General features: G+C 43.7%; 2 protein-coding genes across 4 annotated transcripts in view; one reads left to right on the top strand and one right to left on the bottom strand.

Annotated features, from left to right (window-relative positions):
• Positions 1-1,735: 1,735 nt before the first annotated feature.
• CALHM3 (calcium homeostasis modulator 3) lies at positions 1,736-21,072 on the bottom strand. 3 transcript variants are annotated; one of them, XM_079976111.1, is made up of 4 exons: positions 20,746-21,072; positions 5,967-6,378; positions 4,925-5,186; positions 1,736-3,548 (listed from the first exon to the last, which is right to left on the bottom strand). In XM_079976111.1, exons 2-4 carry the CDS (start codon positions 6,251-6,253, stop codon positions 3,066-3,068), a joined length of 1,032 nt encoding a protein of 343 aa, XP_079832237.1. In that variant the 5' UTR covers positions 6,254-6,378; positions 20,746-21,072; the 3' UTR covers positions 1,736-3,065. The 3 variants fall into 3 exon arrangements, with proteins under 3 accessions (XP_079832237.1, XP_079832239.1, XP_079832238.1); XM_079976113.1 differs by lacking the exon at positions 20,746-21,072 and adding an exon at positions 9,153-9,592; XM_079976112.1 differs by lacking the exon at positions 20,746-21,072 and adding an exon at positions 6,481-7,094.
• A 113-nt stretch (positions 21,073-21,185) lies between these two features.
• Positions 21,186-26,626, top strand: part of NEURL1 (neuralized E3 ubiquitin protein ligase 1) — a 138,004-nt gene continuing 132,563 nt past the window's right edge. The window contains exon 1 of the mRNA XM_079976094.1: positions 21,186-21,978. Within this exon, the coding sequence (XP_079832220.1) occupies positions 21,888-21,978 (91 nt within the window). The 5' untranslated portion in view covers positions 21,186-21,887. The remainder of the gene's footprint in view (positions 21,979-26,626) is intronic.

The raw sequence follows: 26,626 nt of genomic DNA, 5'->3' as shown, positions 1-26,626 counted from the left end.
ACGGACCTCCAGAACGAATTAAGTACTTAACCTGAGGTACCACTGTAGTTGCAAAAGACACATACCCTGGCAGGGCAGGCCTATGCCACAAACAGCAAGTAAAATAATAATCAGCTACAGCATGCTTATTGCTTACCCCTCAGCCACAGCATTCCTTCTGTGTAAAATATAAATATTAAATGATTGTCTTTGAGCCATAGCTGTCAACTTTTTCCTTTTTTTAAAGGAAATTCCCTTATTCCGAATAGTATTCCTTGCAAAAAAAAGGGAAAAGTTGACAGCTATGCTTTGAGCAACTCCACTGGCCATTTTTAGTGTTTTATATTAAGAGTTCCTAATCAGTAGTAACCCAGATGTGTCTTTGTACTTTGGTATGCAGCCTGCAAGATGAAGTAGGTATTTGGCTCTGCCCGCTAAGCTAACATTTTGTATCTGGCCCTGCCCTCCAATCGCAGGATTCTAGAGAACAGCAAAGCAGATCCCACAAGTTGTCTGCTGACTTCTAATGTACAGTACCAAGCATGTTGTTGGGGCTTCTGTAACTAACAGCTGGGTCTAGGCTTGCACTGTTAATTGTTAACAATACAGTGGTACCTTGGGTTAAGAACGCTTTGGGTTACAAACGTTTCAGGTTACAGACTCCGCTAACCTGGAAGTAGTACCTCGGGTTAAGAAGTTTACTTCAGGATGAGAACAGAAATCGCACGGTGGCGGCAGCGGGAGGCCCCATTAGCTAAAGTGGTACCTCAGGTTAAGAACAATTTCAGGTTAAGACCGGATCTCCGGAACGAATTAAGTTCTTAACCAGAGGTACCACTGTATTAACTCAAGGAGGGAGTCAGCCAGAACTATAGGTGCTCCTGGGAAACAATCATCTGTAGCCTGAAAGAAGGGGGTAAGTGTTGGGATATGGTTTCCTTGCCCTTCCTAACTGGTGCCTAGGGTATTGCCCTGGTTCAGGCAGAACTGGTTTTGAGAGATACTGTTTCAAATATAAGTGGACTTTAAGGCAGGCAAGAATGAGCTGCTGCGCCGTCAAAACATGATGTGAGTTTCTAACAAAATATGTAATCCAAATTCATCACTGAGGTTAGAGTACCAGAATAACACTAAAGGAGGTAATGCAAAACATAATGGGCTGCTTTCATCACTGCATACATAGTAGCTTCATCAGCTTGTTATACAAGACAAACAAATAATATAACCAAAGGCATGAAAACGCGATGCTTCCAATGATAGCAGCGTCATTGTCAGAAACTGATGTCCAGGCACATAGCTTACTTAGTAATCACACTGTCTTTTCCTTCCTTCGCATTTGTATATTCCTGCTGCGTCTAAAATGCTTTAAAAATACCCTTCCATGAAAATCAGTATGCAAAGTAGACATCCACCCAGTTCATTCCTCAGCAGCTTGCTAAGGCAAATAGTCAATTTGATTAAAACACATGGCAAATATGGAAGGTCAGATATTTAATCTCTTGAGTGTGTCTGCTTAAAATTAAATTAGAGCAGGTCTCTAATATGTGAAGGAGACCAAACATAAATACTCACAGAGGCTTCTATTTAGAAGCCCAGGTTTCTGCTGTAATTATATGCCTGGCTCTCTCATCTTTTCTTGTAGCCTGGAAATGAATTAATAATTTAATTCTAGAAGGGAGATTCAAGTATAGCTGTCCAACATATTTCAATAGGATGTTGGGGAAATGATTCTTTTTTATTTTTTTATTTTATTTTGTATACTACCCTTCATCCAAAGATCTCAGGGCACTTCACACCATAAAAATACAGAATAAAACCATAAAGTACACAATAAAAACAAGATAGAAAACAAAGCAAACCAATAACACCCCTTCCCACAAACACATTTAAAAGGACATAGACTGTTAATAAGCCAAAAGTCTGGTTGAAGAGGAACATTTTCGCCTGGCATATTATGAAGGTACCAGACAAACCTTCCTGGGGAGAGAGCATTCTACAAATGGGGAGCCACTGCAGAAAAGGCCCGTTCCTGTGTTGCCACCCTACAGACCACTTGTGGCAGAGGCACACGAGAAAGGGCCTCAGGTGATGGTCACAGAGTCCAGGTTAGTTTATATGGGGAGAGGTGGTCCTTGAGGTATTGAGGTCCTGAGCCATTGAAGTCTTTATAGGTCAAACCCAGCACTTTCAGTTGGGCCCAGAAACTAATTGGCAGCCAATACAGTTGGGCTATAATTTCATATAGTGCATTATTCATTAGTGTTAAGCTCTTGCCTTTTGATAATTTAGTACACCCATTACTGTCTCCTTGCTGGATAGAGTTGCCAACTTTGGACCTACCTTTTGCCCGCTGTAATAATCTGTAAGATGTGGGCTATGTTGTTAACCATTTTATGTACAATATATTGAACACATGTTAAGTACCAGGACCAGAGATCCACCTAGCTATGAATTGGCAGCAGGTCTCCAGAGCTTCAAACTGGGGTCTTTCCCAGTCCTACCTGGAGATGCCAGGGATTGAATCAGAGACCTTCTGCATGAAAAGCATATGCTGTAACCACAGAGTTACAGATCCCTTTGCATTTTTGTTATGGCCTATGGCTCATATGGAAATAAATCTGAACTGAACTCGTTGTACAGACATTAGCATGTGATAATGCTTCACTCCATGCCGTTAAAGTTTCTGCTGCTGATTCCATACCCCTCAACTGTTCTGGAAAAACTGGGACATCCCATTCCCCGCGCCCTCCAGGAGATCATGGTGGCCATTTGGGGCAACCATGATCTTGAGCCCCCAAAAGCACTTTCTTTGGTGCTGTGATCTTGCACCCCCAAAAGTGTGTTTTGGGGCACCATGCCCAAAATAAGCGCTTTTTCCAGGGCTGCAATCTTGCATGGGTCATGCTACTCATGTGGGAGTGTGAACCTGGAAGATGGTGTCCCGGTTTTTCATCTTGATGTGTTGGAGGGTATGTGATTCCTGCATACTATGCTGTTGTTAAAGATGTAAGAGCAGCCCATTTTTGCTGGGATGTGTGTGTATGTGTTTTCCCCTAGCTACTGATGCTCTCAGTTTCCATTTCCTTTTAAACGTCTGTTTGCCTTGTGATTGTGGTCCCTGGCTGGGGATGCCACCTGTTAATCATACTGCCTGTCCAAGGCATAGATATTCCCTCTGTGCCCAGGGGTTGCCTCTGTGTAGCTCCACTCAAATCCAGCGGAGGTTTGCTGTAGTACCATGATTGAAGAAGCTTGTTCACTTGCTCTTGGCTGCTGATTCCTTGCAAGTGATCCTTCTCCCCTTCCTTCCCCTCCTCTTTTCCTGGGTGGGCATGGAACCGCCTTCGCTTAATTTCTTTCTGCATGCTCTCAAAGAAGTGGAGGATGCACTTGTGTGCAAAGTCCCGGGTATGCTCACAACAAGTTTCATCAAAAATCTTTTGCTCAATATCAATGTAGTTGCTCCAGTAGCGAGTCTGCAAGAAGGTAGCCTGGTTGAAGCAGGGCCTGAGAGAGCGGGCAAGGAAGGCGATCAATATAAGGGTCAGCAGTATGCTCCATCCAAAAGCCTAGAAGGCAAAGGAAGTACGTACAAATGTTAAAGCAATCAAGGCCAGCCACAGGGAAACAAAAAAAACAGGACATCCATGTTCTATTGCTTGAATATCCCGTAATAAAAGGGACTTCTCAGATCTTCTAGTTCAACACCCTGCTGTGGGAGGAGCCCCCAACTTCTGTTAAGTAAATGAAATGGTGATAAATGTTGATTTGCTAATTAATGTCTACATTTATTTAGTGCTAGGAAAACAAAAGGAATATTGTCCTTGACTGAAAGCAAGGATAACCAACGTGGTGCCCTTCAGATGTCCTTGAGCTACAATTCCCATAATCCCTAACCATTGGACATGCAGGCTGGGGCTGATGGGAGTTGGAGCCAAACAATATCTGAAAGGCACTACATTGCCTACCCAGTCTTATAGTATATGTTAAGACAGATAAAATGCAAGATGGATGAAATGGCAAAAACTGAAGGAATGGGTACTGAAATCAACAGAAGGACTGCTTCATTAGTTGGCATCTGTAATCAGTCAACCCATGAGTCTTTCTGTGACTCACTCTTCCTTCTGCAGAGCAGAGCCTGAAACCTGGACTGTGTCATCAACTGCCAGGGGCTTGGAGAGTTTGCCTCCTCACCCCACCCTAACCCAACATGTTCCTGTTACTATTGGTCAGATTTTAATTGTAGCCCGTCTTGGTTGAAATCTGACATAGTATAAGGTTATCACAACACAGGGGATGCAGGACTATGGAGCTTGTTTTGCACATGGGACCAGAGGGGCAAAATACATGGAAGCAGAAACAGGAGAAGACAAGAGACTTGGAGGCATAATGAATGGAATATGCTGAGTGGAAAAATTAAAGAGGTCTGGGAATCTTCATCATATTTTGCTGGAACCCACCCAGAGTGGCTGGGGAAACCCAGCCAGATGGGCGGGGTATAAATTATTATTATTATTATTATTATTATTATTATTATTTCAAAAGAATCTGTAGTTAGCAAATTAGTTTGCAATCCTTATCTTGTTTATTCCCACCATAGCTCTGTTTGGTAGGATAGTTTAAGAGAAGGTGACTTGTCCAAAAGTTTGTGTCTGAGACACTACATAGTTCATATAGCGGCTCAATACCTTAAGAATTGTTAGTTAATCTGCACATGCTGTAGGGTCCATGTGTATTCTATGAATCATCTGTTGCTCTTTCCTTCCATTGACAGCAAAAATCAATTTAAAAATTATGCTTCTTGCATTTAATCAGTGATTATCCAGGAGAATATTCTGAAGATGAGCTTGAGAAACAGATTCTACCTATATATGTTTCAAGGGCAGGTTAATGTTCCTATAAGGAACTCCTATAGAGCAAGATCCTATAGATGTCTGTTACTTACCTGTGACCAGCATTTGAGGTACCTGGATACAGCCTTGCGGGAAGTATTGTTCCTTATGAGTTCATCATCCTTGCATGGGACCTTGGACAGCAAGCGCTGTACCTCATTATAAGGTGTGATGTTGGTGACGAAACCTGGAAACTTATCAGGGTCAACAGAACTGCTGAAAGCACAGACAAAGCATTTTCCATCGAGCAGGGTGACTAGGATCCAAACAACAGGTGCAATCATGGCCCGTTGCAGAACGGAGGAACACATGTACCTGGTTATTGGATAGAGAAGCAAAAAACTAAACTGATATTTCTAAAGGCTGGAACTTGCTCAGCAATAAGAAAGGAAGGGACAGTAGCATACTCCAGTGATTTCCAAAGGGTTTCCCAAACTTCTAAGTTCATTGACCCCTAATTGAGCTTATAAACTTGTCATCCACCCCAATCCAAATTCTTAAGAATTTAAATGAAATAAAGTCAAGCAATATTTATTAATCATCAATATTTATAATTCATGCAAATCTTAAAATGTAAAAAAATAAGGAAGTATGTTTTGTGCTACAGAACAAATACCAGTTTGGGGAGCTGGGTTTTTCACATGGGAAATACAATGCAGGTGGAAATGGTTAAAACTGCGCTTCCAGCATCACAGTTCTAATCCAACCCCGCCCCTCTAATCTAAATTTTCTAAAAGAATGCTGGCGAACCATCTTCCATTGTCCTGTTTAGTTTGACTCTAGGTGATATGTGTATCTGGAAGCCTGTATTCAAATGTGGCCTTATTGTGTACCCTTGGGCATGCCACTATTTCTTAGCTTCAGAGTGTTATAATAACTATACATAAGAACTGTAATCCATTTCAGTGGTTATGGTGATATCATGCTACATAAAGCCTCCTAAGTACTGTTAAGAATTAAAACAATACAATACAAATTCTAAGTAATAATTTGGAGGAAGTTTAGATTCCACCAGCAACCTTGGGAGAGAAGGGTGCAACAAATAAGTAAACTTCATTGCGGAAAGTAATTAGCACCAGTACTGAAATCCCCCACCTGATAATGGCTAGATTCTTCTTCCTGTCCCCAGGAGGTCTTTTCCACTCCTCAAGCATCACCACAAACTGTCTGTTGACAATGAGACCACAGAGGAAAAGTGCCACTGGTGGGATAAACATAATTCCTAAGCCATACACCATGTTGTATTTAGCAAGGCAAGGGCAGTGGAAGTCAAAGGAGCTGTACATCTTTACACTTGCCAATGCCAGCAGTGCACATATCCCATTAGTCACGGACTCTGAATTGGACTGGAAGTACTGGAAGATCATCCGGAATCGATCCATAGTGCTGTGGTGACCGAGCGCCTTTCCTCCTGTAGAGCGCCTGGGTTCGTCTCAGAGATGAAGCACTGGCTGGTCTTCTCTTGGCAGCCTTCTCTGGCAGGGTGATTAGGTGAGCTCTGTAAGGCCTGTTTAGTTCAAAGACAGGATGACAATAAGCAAGCAAAGCAAACAATAAAGTAGCTCACATTAACATCGTTGCCTTTGTTGTGCCATTCTTGGCTTCCTACCTAGGAGCCTCCTTATTCAGTCCTCGTTGGCGTAATTGTTCCAGCTGCGTTCCTTATCCATGTGTTGTTGGATCAGGATGAAACCTAGAGCTTAGTTATCTTGCTTTTATAGTAAGAGAATGAATAGAGTCTTCCTGGTATTATAGTTCCTCCATTAGAAAAATCAAATCACAAAACTCTTTTGTATGTGAAACAGTCATAGCCTGGAGGTATGCTGCAGTATTTACCCTCCAGTGTGAAGATAGTAACTGGTACACCACAGAGAATGAAAGTAGCTTTCAAATAATCAAAAGCTGATTTTTATTCCCCTCCCTTTGCCTCTTCCCATGTATGGTTTCCTTCTGTTGTCCAGTAATGAATCATCACTGGTGTTTGTGAGAAACCAGGTCAGTCAAATGAGATAGTTTGCTTACAAGTCTCCTCCCTGTAAGTTGTTTTTCAGCAGAGCTGGCTTTGATACATCTGCAGATCTTACAACTGCATGAAAGAGAATACAGGGGGCACAGAATGCGAGATTTATTTCCTGCTCTACCTTAGAATTGCTGTATATATGGTCCCATATCTTTGTAAACTTTTCCATCTGAAACAAAGTTTCATAATCTGCCTGGTGTGGTTGCTTGATATACAGTGGTACCTCAGGTTAAGTACTTAATTCGTTCCGGAGGTCTGTTCTTAACCTGAAACCAGTGGCGTAGCGTGGGTTGTCAGCACCCGGGGCAAGGCAAGTAATTTGCACCCCCTAACCCGTGGATTTGCGCCCCCTAACCCGTGGATTTGCCCTACCCCCAGATGTTGCGCCCGGTGCGGACGGCCCCCCCTGCACCCCCCACGCTACGCCACTGCCTGAAACTGTTCTTTGTTGGTTTCTGCTCTCTTTCACTGCGCAGCGAAGTGCTTGTCACAAGACAATGTTTACATTCCAGTCAGAGTTGCTGTTGGAGTTTCTCACGGGAAAGGAGACTGGATGTGACGTACACTGGTTTCCTGTTTTTCAGTGTTTTCTCTCCGTGCTTTAGAGGAGAGAGGATGCTTTCTCTGCTCCGGCAGAGGCAAGATGTTTTTCTGTAATCTACCAGCTTTGAAGTGTAAATAAAGTAATATAGAGTATGTGGCACGTACTCCTCATCATTCCGCTGTGCTTGGGACACTGCAAAATCAACCTGAAGCACCACGTTAGCTAATGGGTCCTCCTGCTGCTGCTACACCACTGCCATGCGATTTCTGTTCTCATCCTGAAGCTAAGTTCTTAACCCGAGGTACTATTTCTGGGTTAGCGGATTCTGTAACCTGAAGTGTATGTAACCCGAGGTACCACTGTATTAGCTATGTGAGATCCTAGGGAAGGAACTCAACTCAGTAGCTGAGCATCTGCCTCCCACTCAGAAGGTCCCAGATTCAATCCCTGGCGTCTCCAGGTAGGACAGAATGTTCCCAATCTGAAACCCAGGATAACTTCTGCCAGTCCGTGCAGGTGATATGGAGCTAGTTGGTCCTCCAACAACATATTCACAGTGTGAGAATCAGGGCTCCATGGGCTTCTTAGCAGTGCTACCACATATGATTATATCCTGTTCTGTAGCCAAGCCGAATGAAGTTGTGTGGTGCAGAGTGTGGCATAACTTTTTCATAGGTAAGGGTTACTTCTGTTTTATGAAGCAACCTGGAAACATATATTTCAGCAGAGGCCTATAGATAACTCTGGGGGTAGCAGCATGTTAGGAGGCAGACCCAGCTCCTCTTCAGCTACCATTGCAGGATTCCTCCCCACACATTACCAATGAATTTTGGTACTTGTATACATATATTTCCTTAGAAAATGGTTCCCAAAGTCTCTCCTCCCCTTCTGCGTTCCAGATCGTGTTTCAGCCTGAGCTTTCATTTTAAATGTAAAACAAACAGAATTTGAAAGATGAGTTAATCCAGGATTGTCTCAGTCAGTAGTTATAATTGCTATTGTATGTGCATGAGGTTGTGCCACAAGGAGGCGGTGTTTAGCTTTCAGTATTAAAACAGACATTAAGCAGGTCTTGCCCATTCTAGGGGAATACTTGATACGGATGGGGGAGACATTCAGTTTTGCTTGTATCTCGATAAGAAACCACCTAATTCACACTTCTCAAACAATTGAACCAAAACAGGGCTAACCATTTCAATTTTATCTCCAATTTTTGTGATGCAATTCTCCAGTCAAACAGTGCATACAAAAATGCATATATTCCAGGAAAGTCTCCGCAAAAATGTATATATTAGCAAAAACCAGCATATATAATGCATAAATATTAGGGGAAATTGTGCACAAAAATGTGTAGAGGACAACAGTCTGGCAAAGGCTGTGTCATAGGAAAGCATATATGGCAACATTATCTGGTTCTGGAATGTGTGACATCTGAAAATATTTTTACTAAATGGGAATTCTGAGGGAAGAGCAGAGCTGTCAGATAGATTATTCAAATAAGACACTACTGAGAACTTGCGACTGTAGCCTGCCCCTGCCTCTACATGGTTTAGTTTAGTGTTTGCATCGCAAGATTACAGTTTGCTTGTCTTGCAATGCACCCAGGCTGTCAAACCAGAATTAAGACTGACATTTGCCTGTAAAGTTAATCTCCATAACCAGGACATGCACAATTTATTGATGAGGAGGAGTGGGGGGGGGGAATAAAATGTCACACCTGTTTTTGCTTAGCAAAATTGTAGGCATGAAGCACTTTTCAGTGTAAATAAATCAGATCATGTCTCTCTAGAATCCAGCAGAGTTTTATTGTTTGATTAATCTTGGCATTATTTTTAGTTACAGGCAGTTGCTTTGCTGTCTCACTCAGGAAGGCTTTGTGACACTTGCTGAAGAGCTGTGTGGCTGTGAGGATGAGATAAAAATATTGAGTATTTATGTGGCATTTTTGAGCATTAGAGGTGCTTTGCATATATTAACTGAGTAATCCTTACAAGAACCATTGGGCAGAGCAATCCAAACCCCCAATCTGCCTGCACTGGAGGGGGCTTGGATGTGGCGGAGGTGTCCTTCGGTCCCACTCTGCTCTGTGGAGTGCTGTGCTACATCTGCTAAAATCACAGGCAGGCAGCAGCTGCAACCAGCTGTATGCCTGCTGGTGGGAGCCAATGTAGCCCCTCAAGCCAGCTATTTTGGGGGAGGAGGGATCAAAGTGGCAAAACTCTCAGTGCCAGTGCTAGTGGTTTGTTTGTGTGGAAATTTACCCATTTATTCTATTATAGAATCTGAGCTGAAAAAGGAAAGCCGAGTGAGCAACTGTTTGGGGAAAGGCTCCTGCATGGCATAGGAAGTATTAACAAAATAAAAAAAATCCTTCCAGTAGCACCTTAGAGACCAACTAAGTTTGTTATTGGTATGAACTTTCGTGTGCATGCACACTTCTTCAGATACCCTGAACATCTGAAGATGTATCTGAAGTGTATCTGAAGAAGTGTGCATACACACGAAAGCTCATACCAATAACAAACTTAGTTGGCCTCTAAGGTGCTACTGGAAGGATTTTTTTAAATTTTGTTTTGACTATGGCAGACCAACACAGCTACCTACCTGTAAATAGGAAGTATTAATTGCACATGGCTTGAGGATGTGGGGGCAGGTTGGAAAGTAAAAAGATTAAAAATGAAGCTGTGACATAAACATCACAACAATGGACACAGCGCATTTTATTCCTTTTACTGATATGTACTAGATTCTCTAGGTAGTATAGCTTCAAATATAAATTCTGCAATGGGTATGGATGATCTTTTTCATATGTGGACTGAATTAACGCCTGGGTGTTTACTAATTCTTATGTGAAGATCCTGCCTGGTTTGATGGATGACAACATTGCTAATGTAAAGGTCACAATCAAACATTATTGATCCAAAAGACCATGCTGGCAGCAAACATTCCCCTAGGACTAGTTTTCTAAGACTCAACATAATAATGCTGGCAAATTGATAGTATAAAAGTGGAGTTAGGCTTGTGTATCTCATACGAATCTACAGGAAAACATATCAAAGGAGAAGGCTAAGAAAATGGATCCTCATACAGCCGAACCATTATAACTTGATGCAATAATGTTTTATAACAAACAAAAAAGCTATGGGTTCTAAAGAGAGATACAGTAGCAGCAGAAAATAACCTGCAGTTCTGTAAGTGCCTCAGATCTACATGTGAATACAGATCTGAGTTTCAAACTCTACCTCAAATCCTTTCCTCACATACCGCTGTGAAAATGAACATTCTGTGACATTACAGCAGTTCACTCACTAACATTCACTGGCCAAGAACCTTTGCTATTCTATTACGTGATAGTCTACAATTTTATTTTAATTGGTAAAAACAGCTCCAAGACAAACAGGCTGAAATTTGAAATGTTTGCAGCATCCATGAAAAAAAAAAAAGGAACATTTCACAATGTTCCAGTTCTAGCACTAATAGTTCAAGATTACCTATCTTGAAGCTTGGAATTTCTGAATATTGAAAATGGGAGTCATATGTGCAACTCCTGCAGATTATGTCCTTGTGGTACTCCTGCACATAAAAAAGTCCTGGGCCTGTGCTTCCTTACATACCCCTTACACTCCCCCTCTGGGACAGAAATCTTTCCCAGCCATATGTGGAGACACCTGGGATCTAACCTGGGACTTTTATGCATGCAAAACATGTACTGTATGACTGAGACGTCCAATCCACCATGCCTCACCCTGTATTGACAAGGTCTCCAGACCCGCAGTATGTGATTGTAGGGATACTAGGAGAGGTATACTGTATAGATACTAGGAGAGGATATATTTATTAATTACTATCCTTCTTTTCTCATGTTTGTGAGTTCAGTAAAGTGCATCCCTTTGCAGCTTAAAAGGGAAGTTGCATTCTCCTGGTATTTCCCCCTTTTCTCCCCCTTAAAACAACAATCACACAAGCAGTCTGGTGAAAGGTAAAAGTAACATTTACTCACTCAGAATATTTGTTGAAGAGTAACAGATACAGCAGCTTTGTTTAGGCAGGCTTAAAATGGTAATTCAGTTATAAAGACATGCTTAAGTCTAGCTTAAGATGGTGTCTGAGCAATGGAGCTCAGACATGCAGATTGTCCTCACATTTCTGGCTTGGTGATGAGATGAAAAGGGAGAGGATGAGAGGATGTGCCCATGCAGGTAAGGAGAATATATATGGCTATGTCCTCCCCCTGCCAGGGCACAGGGTGAGTGGCTCTCCGAGTTCTCTCTAGAAAATTTACAGGAAAACTTTGTGAGCTTCAGCTCCTATCACGTGCCTGTCTAGAAAACATGCATTGTTGGTTTGACTGCACTGTAAATATCCCATGCTGTTGTGTGCAGATTGCAGTACCATTGCACGTGTGCTTTATCTTGCTCTTAGTGCATTGCAGTTTGCAGCCTCACAAAGCTTCTGAACTCTTCTAGGCCCTTAAGCTACATTGACTGCATGCAGCATGAAGCCAGTTAACCCTCTATCTGCACTTTTGTGGCTTCCAGCAAGAATGTCAGAACTGTTAACTTATTTTCCTGTGCAGTCAACCACAGAGAAAATCTGCCTGAACAAGCCTTCTTCTTTAAATTGTTGAAGGACAGTCAGTGTCTGCTGATAATGTGGCATTAGTGCTATCAAGTACACTGAGAGACTTCTAAATTTGCTTAGGTCTGGTAAAAAATGTTAAGTTCCATCACCAAGTGTCAATCATTTAAGGTACAACAGAGTTGCATTGCCAGAGAAGAGGAAATTATGATGGAGCACAACGGCTTATGTGCCAGCACAATGTCCCTTGTCCCCTTCTGCAAATGTCATGGGTTTGCTCAATATGAAGGAGCAGTACAACAGAGTTAGGTCAGCAGTGTACCAGTTAACAAGCCACTGTCACTGGACAAATGTACATGAAACAGATATTGGGTAGGCAGGTATGATGAAAGGTTGGAGCAAGACAGAACAATTTCAGAATGATTCAGCAAGATGGGGCCTTCTCATACTCATACTTCTCATACTCATATGGTATGTATACATGCCCAGCCAGCCTTGCACAGGATATTACTTTTAACTCGGCAAAAGCATGCTCTTCCGTGTGCTGTTGCTGCTGGGCATATATTTATGGCCAGGGTCCCAGATAATGAAAAATATTAACACTTAAAGCCCACCTTAGCCATTTATCTCAACAAATAGCTAACAGATAAGGGAGCAATCTGCCTCCACAAGGAATGCTTACCGCTTGATCAAAGGGAAATAGAGCAAGAATGTGGTGTACATTCAGCACATTAATTTGCCAAGCATCATTGCTTAGGAAAACAGGTTGCTCCACCATAACTTGTTTAGGAACTAACTGATCACAAAATTTGCCACTAAGAATTTCCCAGGCCTAGGGGACCTTCACTTCCCTTTCCACGGTGGCACATGGCGTGACTAAATGAAAGCTCTTTCTGAGGTGCACCTTACACACTCCTGTTTTCCAATTGTGCATTCCATGACTTTATTGGTCTAATAGGATCATGGGAAGCTATGTGTCCATTAGCACTTTTTTTTTTTTAGCTCTGGCTTTGCATGGTCATAGGCAGGTCTTTCACATTATCCTTTTAACTGGCAGTGCCAGGAATTGAACCCGGGACTCTGAAGGCAGCCCTGTATAGGGAAGCTTTTTAATGTGCAATGTTTTATTATGTTTTTATATACGTTGGAAGCCACCCAGAGTGGCTGGGGCAACCCAGTCAGATGGGCAGGGTATAAATAATAAAATCATTATAATAATTTATTATTTCTGCATGCGAAAACATCTGCGTGCAGATACTCCCCCACCATCTTCCTGTTCCTGCTGTAGGCAGGTGATTAGTTCATGTGGTCCCTCTTAGCCCCACCGTGGTATAATCACATCCACCTCTGACCTGAGTTTTGTACTTGCCCTCGGTGAACCTTCTCCCCTGCTATTTCTTATTTTATGCTGATTAATAGCAGATTAAATAATCAATAGTTGACCAGGATATTACTTTTCTATTTTTCGATTTCAAGAATTCTGCTGGTTCTTATTTCTTTCTCTGGACAACTGTGTCTATGGCTTGGATAATGGGTAGAGATCAGAAGGGTCGTGATCATATTCCTGCAATGCAGTTAATAGCCCTTGAGTGGTGAATTGCTTAGCAGATTGTTTGCATCTCTTCCAAAAGTGCAGGCAGTGGTTCTCTCTCCAATGCATTTACATAGGCAGCCCAACTCCTGGGAAACTTGGCACCCCAGGGGTTTGCCTGATTTGCCTCTAGGGTTGGAGCAATCCTAAACATATCACTAAGGACCACAGCGGCAAAAGCCAAGACTCAGTGTGTGTGTATCCAGAGGGAGAGCAACACCTTCCCCAAGAGAAAGGTAGTTAACAAAGGAATGATAAAACTAGTTCTGGCTATTGATTTATTTTTATTTTGACATTGATACACCACTTGATTGCAACAATACCTCAAAGCAGTTTGCAAAAAGAATACCTGTGTTCAATGAGCAGCTACTGCAGAGCTTTCAAAACTGTGTGTTGTGATGTTAGTATGTCACTGCAGTGTGCAGGTGTGTTGTGCAAACGTTCCCCATGCTCCTCCTGAGGCTGAAAAGGGGTTAGTTGAACCTCTGGTTTGCTAGTGAAACTGTGTTGCAAAATGATGCATGTCTAAAAAGTGTTCCACCAACATAAACAGTTTGGAAAGCTCTGAACTACTGTGTAGTAGGGAACATCGGCTGTGGTGAGGACTGCAGGGCCTGCTCCCTTCCAGGGCCTTTTCCAACTGGCCCAGGGGGCGTGGCCCAGGCCCTCTCTCCCAGCTATAAAGGGACTCCTGCTGCGGTGAGGCCTTGGACCATCAGCTGTGGTGAGGACTGCAGGGCCTGCTCCCTTCCAAGGCCTTTTCCAACTGGCTCAGGGGACGTGGCCCAGGCCCTTATTTGGAACAAATCTTTGGGGAAGTGTGGGAAGTTGTTCTGCCATTGTTTCCCTGTTCCAAGTGTGTTTTAAAATGTCCTCAAGCAGTCGGTGGCATTTTAAATTTTTATTTCCTTTTTTCCTTTTTTGCTTTGTTGGGGGTGGGTGGGTGGGATGGATATTTGTTGTTGTTGTTGTTTAGTCATTTAGTTGTGTCCGACTCTTCGTGACCCCATGGACCAGAGAACGCCAGGCACCTCTGTCTTCCACTGCCTCCTGCAGTTTGGTCAAACTCATGCTGGTAACTTCGAAAACACTATCCAACCATGTCGCCCCCTTCTCCTTGTGCCCTCCATCTTTCCCAACATCAGAGTCTTCTCCAGGGAGTCTTCTCTTCTCATGAGGTGGCCAAAGTACTGGAGCCTCAGCTTCACGATCTGTCCTTCCAGTGAGCACTCAGGGCTGATTTCCTTAAGAATGGATAGGTTTGATCTTCTTGCAGTCCATGGGACTCTTAAGAGTCTCCTCCAGCACCATAATTCAAAAGCATCAATTCTTCGGCGATCAGCCTTCTTTATGGTCCAGCTCTCACTTCCATACATCACTACTGGGAAAACCATAGCTTTAACTATACGAACCTTTGTTGGCAAGGTGATGTCTCTACTTCTCAAGATGCTGTCTATGCCTGTCATTGCCCTTCTCCCAAGAAGCAGGCGTCTTTTAATTTCATGGCTGCTGTCACCATCTGCAGTGATCATGGAGCCCAAGAAAGTAAAATCTCTCACTGCCTCCATTTCTTCCCCTTCTATTTACCAGGAGGTGATGGGACCAGTGGCCATGATCTTCGTTTTTTTGATGTTGAGCTTCAGACCATATTTTGCGCTCTCCTCTTTCACCCTCATTAAAAGGTTCTTTAATTCCTCCTCACTTTTTGCCATCAAGGTTGTGTCATCTGCATATCTGAGGTTGTTGATATTTCTCCCGGCAATCTTAATTCCGGCTAGGGATTCATCCAGCCCAGCCTTTCGCATGATGAATTCTGCATATAAGTTAAATAAGCATATAAGTTAAATAAATGGATATTTGGTTGGGGATTAATTTTAGTATAATTGTTCTGTTGTTTTTTTTAATTATTTATTGGTTCTGTATAGTTTGTGTTTTGTTTTTAAGGGGCGGGATCAGGGCTGCCTGGGAGTGGGGCCCCAGCCAACACGATGGCTGGGACAAGTTCCACAGGGGGGGGAAGCACTGGGACATCCGATCTCGGTGATCATGGGAGGAGGAGGAGTTACGCTAAGACCAGACCATGTCATTACCGAGGAGGCAGGTTTAGTCGTTGTTTGAAGACTATCCCTGCCTCTGGGTCTGGCCTTGACCGGATGGATACTGGAATCAACCGGGGAAACCCACATGACCTGAAGGTGTTGCTGTGTAATGCCAGGTCAATGATGAATAAAACCACTGCCATCCATGACCTGATTGTGGATGGAGGATTTGACCTGGCATGTGTGACAGAGACCTGGTTGGATGAAGCAGATGGGCCTGTCCTTGCCGCTGCTTGCCCACCAGGTTTCTCTTATGCACAGCAACCCAGGTCATGTGGGCGGGGAGGGGGGGTTGCAGTGATTTTTAGGAGCAGGAGGCCCCATTAGCTAAAGTGGTGTTTCAGGTTAAGTACAGTTTCAGGTTAAGAACGGACCTCCAGAACGAATTAAGTACTTAACCCGAGGTACCACTGTACTTTAATCTTTACGGTCTCTCCTCTTTGGAAAGCTGGGAGAAAATAGAAAAGGGAAGTAAAGAAACATGACCCTTGACTAATAATGAAATTCTACAGCTAGAGTATAGCTGCTTTGAAACTGTGTGGCAATGGGTCAAACTCATCATAGGAATCATTCAACAAGCTTCCAAGTACATAATGTTCATAGAAGGCAAAAACAAAATCTGAAGTGAAACCCTTCAGGTGTATCTAGGCCAGAACTGTACCAGTTCTGTCATTATTCACACCTATCCCATTTGTATTCAGTGCAGGAAGAGAAGATCGCAGCTAGGAGATTCAGGGCCAGCTGCACTGTTAGTTTGCATCACTTGTCACCAGGGTAGAACATAATGGGGAGAGCTTCGTAATGTGTGGTTGTTGTCCTTCTCCTAACCTAGTGCGTGTTCTGCAGTTCCTGACTGAGTGGACTTCTATTTGGGTGGAGGGTTTATCTCTTCTTCTTCTTCTTCTTCTTTTTGGCAGAGCTGAAATATAAGATCTGGTTCTGTTTTTATACACAAGGTGGTAACAATTAACATAACATAAGAACATAATAAGATCCTCACTGGATCAGACTAAAGGCCCATTGAGTTTAACATCATGTCTCTTCCAGTGGCCAACCAAATGCCTATGGGAAATGCAAAAGTAGGTCATGAGGCATGATCTCACATCTCTGATTCTGGAGTTTAATTCATAGCCTTTTCCTAGACAAACCACCCTAATCCAGAACACTAAGAATGCACATGCCATATGCAAGTGTGGATGGGCCCATTGTTGGCCATCACATCTTGTGCTCCTAAGTCCACCCTGATCCAGTAGGAATGCTATCTCCGTTTCCACAGAACTGTAGACAGCTCTGCACGTGTGTGAGCTCCATGTCAAAAATGGATGATTTCCCCCCTTTCAGTACTCCCCACCACATGTTAAGGAGCAGCTTATATCTGATACAACACTTATATGAACATGTCTTTGAAAATTAACCTCTAAACAGAAGAAGATGCAGGCGTTTTAACACATAGATTTTAAAAACAAAAAACCTTCAGGTAAAATGTAAATATCCTGTAAGTCACAATGCAGAGGATTTGACTAACCAGCTAGCATTTCTGTTGTTCCAGTAACTTACAGCAAAGACACATTACAGTTGTTTGTAATGTTTGTTCAATGGTAGCTATTCTGTAGCAGTGTTCTTCAGAAGGGACAAATTGCCCCCAAGGAGCAGCAACCTTTTTCCACCTGTTGCTTTCCCCTAAAACTCTTCCCCAGTGTTCCAGACTAATGACTGCTTTGCAAATGGGGCTGAAAGTCCACCAAGAGACATAAGTTTGAAGGAGGAATTTTAAAGTCATAAGGTAAAGAACAAAAATGTGATTAGCAAGTTATATTCCTTTCATCACCTGGGAGCTACTTTCCTTCAGTGGATTTAAGAAGCCAACAGCCTCACTAAGAGTTGTCTGCAAGATATCCGTTTTTGGTTAGGATGCCTTTAAAAGCATAGACCTAAAACAAAATTTAGGACCCTGCTGGTTTAAGAGCATCTTTCACACTTACTTGTCTAATTTAGGACCAAGGGGGCTCAACAAGACTGGAAGAGAGATCTTTTAAATCTTTTATTAGGAACCAAATGCTAAGATTAAAAACAGAATTATATTCTTACATTATGACTTCTGGATTAAGATAGCATCACTACTAAAGTCCTTTGCACTAGTGGAGTCCAAAGATGTGCCGGTACTATGAATCTGTTGGTGCAGAGGGGGAAATTAGCAGAGGTGTGTATGGGTGAGGCAGGACAGTGGAGCCTAATTTGAAACCTTAGTCACAAACCTATGCTTGCCCAGAGGCCATCACTGCTCTAGATGTCTGTATCAAGGTGACGAACCTGTGGCCTCCAGATGTTACCAGACTACCACTCTCATCAATGGCTCTGCTAGCTGGGCCTGATGGGAGCTGCAATTCAACATCTGGAGGGCCACAGGGTAGCCCCCCCTCAATCTATGTGATTTCTTAAGTTGGCTTTCTTTCAAAATGTTGTTACAAAATGGTTGTTGGTGGCTAGTGTTGTCTCTTCCATCTCCACATGTTTTCTTTCCTCCCTTAGTGACTTCTTTCTCTGCTACCGCTTTATAAAGAAAGATTAAACTATCACAAGATTAAAGAAATCTGGTGTGATGGCACACAAAGGGAAGCAAAGGCACATGTGTTATTTCATAGCTCTGGAGCAGGGGACAGCACTGTTCTTTTAAAAAAGAAACCCCCCTTTCATCGCATACACATAACAGTTTGACAAAGCCTCTTTTTAGAAGCTTCTTGTCATGCTCATCCTATATCCAAATAAAATAAAGATACCTCTCTCTCTCTCTCTCTCTCTCTCTCTGTGTGTGTGTGTGTGTGTGTCTGGAAAGACTGAACTAAATCTCTTCAGTAGTAGTCTTGATTTACAGTGCTAAAGATATACTTACAATATATCCAGTGTCAAGTGTTACTTTTCCCTTTTGTCCCAAGCTCAAAGATCTGTCATTCTCCGTAATAAGAAGGTTCATGGCCTAGTTTAAAAGGGGATTAGCAATGTTCAACAAAATCCCCCTGCCCCCCATAAAGATATGTTCATCTTCAACCAGAACTTCTCAGTCCTGAGGACTGAATAAAAATGTTTCTGGGACAAAAAAGGGTTGGTACCAACACTCTGAACTGCGCTTGAAAATGTACTAGGAGCCAAAGTAGATATTTTAGGATCAGTGTTATATGGTCCCAACAGCCACTCCCAGTCATCAGTCTGGCAGCTACATTCTGGATTAATTGGAGATATTTTCTGGACTAGAGGGCAGTTTGAATTTTTCATCTGGTCAATCCATAGAGCAAAGTCTCCAGAAAACATTTTCTGTAGAAAATGGCAGGAAATATATAAAGACTATTGAGATTTTAAAAATAAAACCCTAATTCTGTTATTTGGTTTTGGCTACCTACACAACCCACTAGTCCTTGTTTGTGGAAAATGTTTTGTTGTGCACTATGGGTTTAAAAGATATATTTGCGGTTCACACTGCCTGTGGGCATTGGCAAATGCTTTCCCAGGTTTGCATATAAGAATGAATATGTAAATCTACAGGCAGGCATATGCTTAGTGTGGCCCTGTTTCCCAAAGGTCCTAAGGGCTTTTCTTTGGCACAAGCAAGCTTGCGTCATCTGTAATTATTTGCATGCACAGCAAGCACACCTGTTCTCTGCTTGTTGCAGACTGTGGTCTGGCTTTCACAGGCAATTTTTGACAGCTTTGATTAGATGGCTCTCTCATCTTTTCTGACTTCTGGTTCTAAGAGCTAGAGAGTTAAAGGCATAGAGATTTACCTTCCCAGAATTTCTGGAATACATGCTTTTTGCAATATATATGCAGCGCAATTACATATGTATGGTTGCAATCTCTGTTACTTACCTGGGAGTTAGTTTCTGGCTGCTGGCCCATGCCTTTTATAGCTGATAATAGACGTTGTACTGTGGGCTACTCTGGACATTTTACCTTCAGGTAAAAACTCTACATACTTTGTATGTCCCACATGAGGGAAGGGCTGTAGCTCAGTAGAAGATCACCTGGTTTCCACGTGCAGAAGGTCCTAGGTTGAATTGCTGACATCTCCAGGTATGGCTGTGAGAGACACTTGCCTGAAATCCTGGAGAACTGCTACCAGTCAGTTGGCAATACTCAACTAGCATGGTCTGACGTGTTGTAAGGTAGCTTGCTATATTACTAAGTACAGTACTCAAGAAAGGACAATTGCACCCATGCGGAAACATTCGTGCCCTGGCATATCTGTGTTGCAATCCAAGATCCTCCCCAAATCAATGGGAATCTCCCAGTGACTTGGAATGATTCGGAACTATGTCCGTTGCAGAAGGCAATTCTAAACTATTGAAGATTTATTTCCCACATGGACACCTTACTTAGAAACATATGATGAGGCACCCAGGTACCTACCTACCCACCCTCATTGTACCTCCTTTTTTTTTACTGTGCAAACGTTGAGAAGCAATTTTTGGGTTTTAGTCCTCATATAAGGTACATGCCTTTGGCAGGACCTGGACAACACATCCCTTGAGGCTGCTAGTGATCCATACCTGCCCTTTTAGTGCATGGTTGCTCATATGTTGCCCACAGCACACACCATTACTTCCAACATTTTGGGTAGGTAGGGATGATTCCATTAGCAGCAAGCTCTGGAGAGCAAAGGAGTGGCTTAGTTTTAGGAGCAAGTGTTTAATCTGTGCCGTTTTTTGCTGCCTGGATTTGTATTGCTCTTTAAATTCTTGCCTGTTTTGTATTTTTTTAATGTGCACTGTAAACTGCCGGAGATCTAATGGTGTATGAGTGGTATCTATAAATGCATAGCATGAAATAAAATAATAAATATATAGGACCCTATACTCCGACTGAAACCTAGAGGAGCAAATAGGCTAACAGAAAAATGAATGGGGAGAAGCACGCTATCCCTCTTAACTTATCCACTTGGCGAGCCTGGCCCTAGGCACTTCATGCTTCTAGCGCTGGCTCCCCTTTCTGGGAGTGCGCACACGCGCTTTCCTCTGGAGCGCATTCGACGCGCTCACTCAGCGACTGACCTCTGCACGTGCACCCACGACCATTTCCTGTTCGTCCCTCCTCTTGCAGAAAGGCGCGCGTGCAGCTCCAACTTACCGCACCTCAACACACACACACACACACACACACTGCACGCTCCAGGCCCAACTCATCGCGCTGGGCAACCACCTTCCGGTTCTCCTCGAGTGCGAAGCCAGATCGCCGCTTCTCGCGCGTACGATTCGGACTCCAAAGGGCGCGCCAGAAACTGGAGCTTCTGCCCCGCACACGCTGCCGGGATCTCCAGCCACGTGCCTCCGCCCGCTACCCTTCCGGACGCTACCTGTTGGGCCCGGTGTTCGCCGGGCCCTAGAGCCAGAGGCGGGAGAGAGCCCCTCCACGCCTCATCGTCCCGCCTCCCGCGCCAGAGGAGGCACATCTGGCTGCTCACGTGACTCATCTGGTCCCTTAAGTCACTAGTCTGAGGAGGCAGCTGTCACCATAACAACCAGATCCAAATGGGGAACGGGTCTGCCGCAGCCCCCCAGATAGGGAAGCCGCGGGAGCGGGCGGGGGGCGAAGGAGAAAAGGCCCCCGAAGCGCCATGCTGCTTCAGCATCTGCGGCTGAACAGGGGCAAGGGCAGCCGGATGACACCCATCCCCATCCTCTCACGTTGCCTAGGCAAGGTAAAATCCACGGAGCGAGCCTGGCAGGAGTAGGAAGGGAGAGGCGAGAGAGCGCGAGGGGGGGGGGGGGGAAGAAGAGAAGAGACACAAAGGGAGACGCGAGGAGGAATCCGAGAGAGGAAGAGCGGAGGGGGAGGGATTACCGTGGGAATCAACCTGAGCTCCCCGAGGGAAGAGAGCAGCAGAGATCTCCCATCCTGCTCGCGCAAGAGGCAGCCGCTCCCCAATCATTTCCCTCCACCCCACGATGTAGATCGAGCCCAAGTGAAGGCAGCATCTCTGAGGAAGAGGAGACAAAGGGGGATTCTGGAGCCAAAGTGACTGCGAGAGGGAAGGAGAGGAAGGTCTAGGAGAGAGAGAGGGAGGGAGGGGCGAGCCCAGCCCCTAGCCCCTGCTCCCCTCCCCTTCCTTACCCCGCCCTGGCCGGCGGCACAAACCCACAGATCCCTCCAGCTGCTGTCATCTCCCAGCTGTTGGCTGCTGCCTTCTGATGCCATGGGGAACAGCTTCTCCAGCATCCCAGCGCTGCCGAGAGGCAACCCAAGCCGGTTCCATAGAGTCCATCACCAGCATCTCAATCTCAAAGGTAAGAGAGGCACAGAGGTGTCTTGAATTTGTTGTTTAGAAGTGTGGAAAGAAAGATGAAGCTCCTTCCTGCAAAGTTTGGACAGCTCATTTTGCTCATCACTGGTGTGTCCTTGGCGTTCACCTGAACGCGTCATTTTTTTTCTTTGGCATTGTTTTGGTAATTGTTCTAAATCTACTCTGAACACCCCACCCCTGCTGGTGAAGAAGGTTGTTCTTTCACTCTGGTGATTTTTAAGCGCATGATGACTCTGAGAGTCTTGTACAAAGTGGACTAGTTGCATTGCTTCCATAATACATCCCAGGAGGACAAAGACAACTAGAGAGACCCTCTGATTCTTCTGAGGAAATAAGAGGGAGGTTGCGATTGCCTACATATTTACTTGAAAGCAAGTCTCACGGCTATCATTGGGATTCACTCTTAAGTAAATGTGGTAAGGATCAAGGTGGTAGATGGATTTAAATCTGAACATCCTTTTGTTGCAATTGTGAATAGGAGAAATAACACATTAATAAGGGCTTGAAGAAGAGGAGGAGGAAGGAGGAGGAGGAGAGGGAAGTGTGTGAGATCTCAGGCAATATAAGTAGCTTCCAGTTTTTTTACTTCTGAATGAATGTGCTCTAGCTGCTGTTGTCTTGGTTACCCCATAAATGTCAGCTTTTGAAGTAGGAGGATCTAGTTTTAGGAAATGACATATTTTATGTGTATATGTGGTACACTGGTATTGGTAGCTGTAGCTCAGAACTGATTACTGTACTATGATAATATTTCCTTATGTTGAAAAATGATCATTCTGGGTTGTTTGTATGTAGATTAGCGGATTCTGTTGCAAAGTCAGAAGAGGATGAAGATTGAATTGCCTGTATCTGGCCTGCTATAGCTGCCCAACCCACAAACCAGTTAAGCCAGAGTATATTAGGAATGGGACCAATGTGACTCGAATCCAAACATTCCTGGTTAATGGGTTTTTTAATTTAGCCACAGATTCTTGTTCCCATCTGTTTTCTTGAGCCGGTATAAAATATTCTCATATTCAGTGCTAAAAATGAAAGAAGAGTGATGCTTCAATAGCTACAATTGTGGTGTTCTTTTAGATCTTTTTCAGGTGTGTTGCTTCATCCTGCATGCCATAAGATTTGTATCATTTTCAGTTTGACAAATGAGAAACACTCTACAAGGACTGTGGGTTCCAGATTGTTTTGGAAAACACTTCATTTGTAAATTGTTATAAATGGAAATGTGATTTTCCTCTCATTACCTGATAACACTATTTCATGTCCTCAGTATTGTTAGCAATAGTTTTTTTGCCCAATTCTGCAGATGATGGCCAAGAAGACATACAGCCACAGCACAGACTGAGTCAGACAGAAATTCAGGGCAGACAATTGCTGTGTTTAAAATTAGATGTGTAAGGAGGGGGCAGCTGAATCTTACCGAGAGTCCCATCATTCCCTATCAACGCAAATGTGAAAGCACAGACGATGCCGCAGTAGTTGGTATTCAATTGTAAACTGCCAAGAAGGGTTTATCTTAAGAACAAGGCTGTCAGCCGGAAATTTCTCACTCGCACAAACTTAAACAAAATTCAAGATTTGTAGGCAGAGTGAGCACATCCTCATAATTTGTTACAGACAGTTTAAGCCATGATATCAAATATTAAAGATATCAAATCACCTGATTCCACTTTGTTTCATATGGCATGCTTGGTTTTGGTTTTCACACCCCACCCCATTTTAACTGGGTTTGGTTGCTATGCTGTCACTCCTGCTGACAAAACAAACAAAATGGTTCTTGCGTAGTCTAAATACTATAATGATTGAAATTATTGAAATGGAGAGTTAACTAGGCTTTGCCTTTTGTCCTTAAAAAAAAAAACCAACACACAAAAAACCCCATCCTGCCAAGTAACTGCCAGGGACAATATGTGCTTTTCCTGTATTTTTGAAAGAAGATTGCCTCAGGTCCTACATTTACATGCAGAATAAACAAGCTTGATTAGATTTGACAGGTTCCTGTAAAATGCTTTGGAGGCAGAGCAGCACAAAAAGTATGAATGTCACACTGTTTTGTTACATTTTGGGGACGTATATTTTAACTGAAGATTCATTTCACTTTAACCCCTTTCCCTAACAATCTTTCCAATTGGGAGAGATGCAGAAGAACTCATTGTTTTGGCAGCCTCTGGATCCCTGTTATCTTTAAAAGAAGGTAGCCACGTGGATCTGATGTAGTCGAAACAAACAAATAAATAAATAAATAAATGTCCAGTAGCACCTTAGCTTTCGTGTGCATGCACACTTCTTCAGATACTTCTTCTTAGTTGGTCTCTAAGGTGCTACTGGACAATATTTTTATTATTTTATTTATTTCGATCCGTAAAAGAAGATATTCTTGTTCCTCTACAGATGACCTCACCATAACTTGGTAGCCGTTATTGGCTTTTCTTTTGTGCTTACCATTGTGAATGCTGAAAGAGTTCCATGCTTATAAAAGCTGTATGTAGTGGCCAAGAGATGGAGACACTACAGTCCTTTCAACCTTCCAGATGAAAACATAGCACCACCTTTCCCAGTTGAGTCTTTTTCGCTCATTCCTATTCCAGTGTATCTGAAATACTTGAGAGAGGGCCAGCCACTGCCTGATCCATGATTTTGTAGTAGCCCAAACCATTAAAGATCATCCAGTTTTGGTGGCATGTTGATAATAATGAATGCCATTTGGTGACTGGGTGATTTTCAGCTTATCATTAGTACAACTGATATTTCAGAGCAATTTGCTTATTTGAATCCTAACCATAGCATGCCTATGCTGTACATTCTTCTTGTAAATTAGGGTTTATTTCAGCTTTACTCAGGAGAAGCATATTACGCTTCCTAGATCTGGGTCTTAAGGGAGGTTAGTAGGGGCATTTGCTTGAGCCCCTCTGCTAAACGTTAACACAGGGATGGGGAACCTGTAGCTTCCCACTTGTTACTGGGTTACAACTATCATAATCCTTGACAATTGCACTTGCTGGTTGGGACTGACGGGAGCTGCAGTCCAACAACATCTGGAGGGCCACACGTTCATACCTGCTGTAGCCAAAGGGAAGTAAGCTGGGTTTGCTAGGAAACATCTTAACAGGAATACGCCAGACTGTGTCATGTGATGCTGCTCAACCTATGTAAGAAGTTATGGATTAGACTTGCTTAAAGGTAAAGGTAAAGGGACTCCTGCCCATTAGGTCCAGTTGTGACCGACTCTGGGGTTGCGGCGCGCATCCCACTTTATTGGCTGAGGGAGCCGGCGTACAGCTTCCGGGTCATGTGGCCAGCATGAGTAAGCCGCTTCTGGCGAACCAGAGCAGCGCATGGAAACGCTGTTTACCTTCCCGCTGGAGCGGTCCCTATTTATCTACTTGCACTTTGACATGCTTTCGAACTGCTAGGTGGGCAGGAGCTGGGACCGAGCAACGGGAGCTCACCTCGTCGCAGAGATTCAAATTGCCGACCTTCCGATCGGCAAGTCCTAGGCTCTGTGGTTTAACCCACAACGACACCCTCGTCCCTTACCAATTGGTAAATACCTGATTTGCGTGAATGACCACTTGTGTGTCTGACATGGCTTTTCCTTTTCCGGGTCCTGTTGGATTGGATCCAGTAATAGTCTGCCTTGCTGCACTACATGCTTCATAGAAAGGCTGAGCCCATACAGAATATTAACGTACCATGTCATTCTTCTTCTACACATCTAGTCAAAGTAGACTCATCACTTGGCAGGTTGATACGGATGACCAGACAGCTTAAAAGGTAAAGGTAAAGGGACCCCTGACCATTAGGTCCAGTCGTGACCGACTCTGGGGTTGCGGTGCTCATCTTGCTTTATTGGCCGAGGGAGCTGGCGTACAGCTTCCAGGTCATGTGGCCAGCATGACTAAGCTGCTTCTGGTGAACCAGAGCAGCACACGGAAACGCCGTTTACCTTCCCGCCGGAGCGGTCCCTATTTATCTACTTGCACTTTGATGTGCTTTCGAACTGCTAGGTTGGCAGGAGCAGGGACTGAGCAACGGGAGGTCACCCCATCATGGGTATTCGAACCGCCAACCTTCTGATCAGCAAGCCCTAGGCTCTGTGGTTTAACCCACAGCGCCACCCGGGTCCACCAGACAGCTTACTCCAATACAATTTGAACAGCTATATGGGCAGGAGTGGTGGTCCAGAAATTCACTTACCAGTTTACCATTGGCAAATACATTTTTCTGTTCCGGTGAGATTCTGTCCATCTTCTTTCAGGTCACTAAGAGAGAGGAGGAATCTTCCAGACCCTTGTACTCATCCTGAGAGTGAGAGTCCTGGCTTTTCTCCAGGCTTGGGAGAAGGGCAAGGAATGTCATCAACTCAGTCAGAGTCTCTCTGTAACTCAGGGAAAATAGGGACAACAATCCTTGCTCCAGCTCAGATCTGGGAAGGAGGATGGGGCTTGTCTCTGCAGACACGTTGGGTCTTGAGGATCCTCAGAACACCTCCAACTCAGTGCTTTATTTCCTTCTCCTCTAAGTAGGGTAAGGATGATGGGGAGTACAAATTTTGGGTGAACCTATGTGTAAGGGTTCTCTTACTCCTCCTGCTGAATGTCCAGATGTGAGTAAACATTTTCTGGCTCTTGTTG

This window comes from Podarcis cretensis (assembly GCF_951804945.1).
Source record: "Podarcis cretensis genome assembly, chromosome: 5".
Classification (NCBI taxonomy): Eukaryota; Metazoa; Chordata; class Lepidosauria; order Squamata; family Lacertidae; genus Podarcis; species Podarcis cretensis.
Note: the sequence above shows the minus strand (reverse complement) of the source record. Positions and strands in the feature narration are given on the sequence as shown.

What these genes read in the sequence shown, in the direction of transcription:
- CALHM3 (XM_079976111.1), bottom strand. Translation starts at nt 6,253, where the DNA reads ATGGATCGATTCCGGATGATCTTCCAGTACTTCCAGTCCAATTCAGAG. An exon ending in AAGAATCTAGCCATTATCAG is followed by an intron (nt 5,187 to 5,966) that starts GTGGGGGATTTC and finishes TCCAATAACCAG; the next exon opens with GTACATGTGTTCCTCCGTTC. An exon ending in ACCTCAAATGCTGGTCACAG is followed by an intron (nt 3,549 to 4,924) that starts GTAAGTAACAGA and finishes TTTGCCTTCTAG; the next exon opens with GCTTTTGGATGGAGCATACT.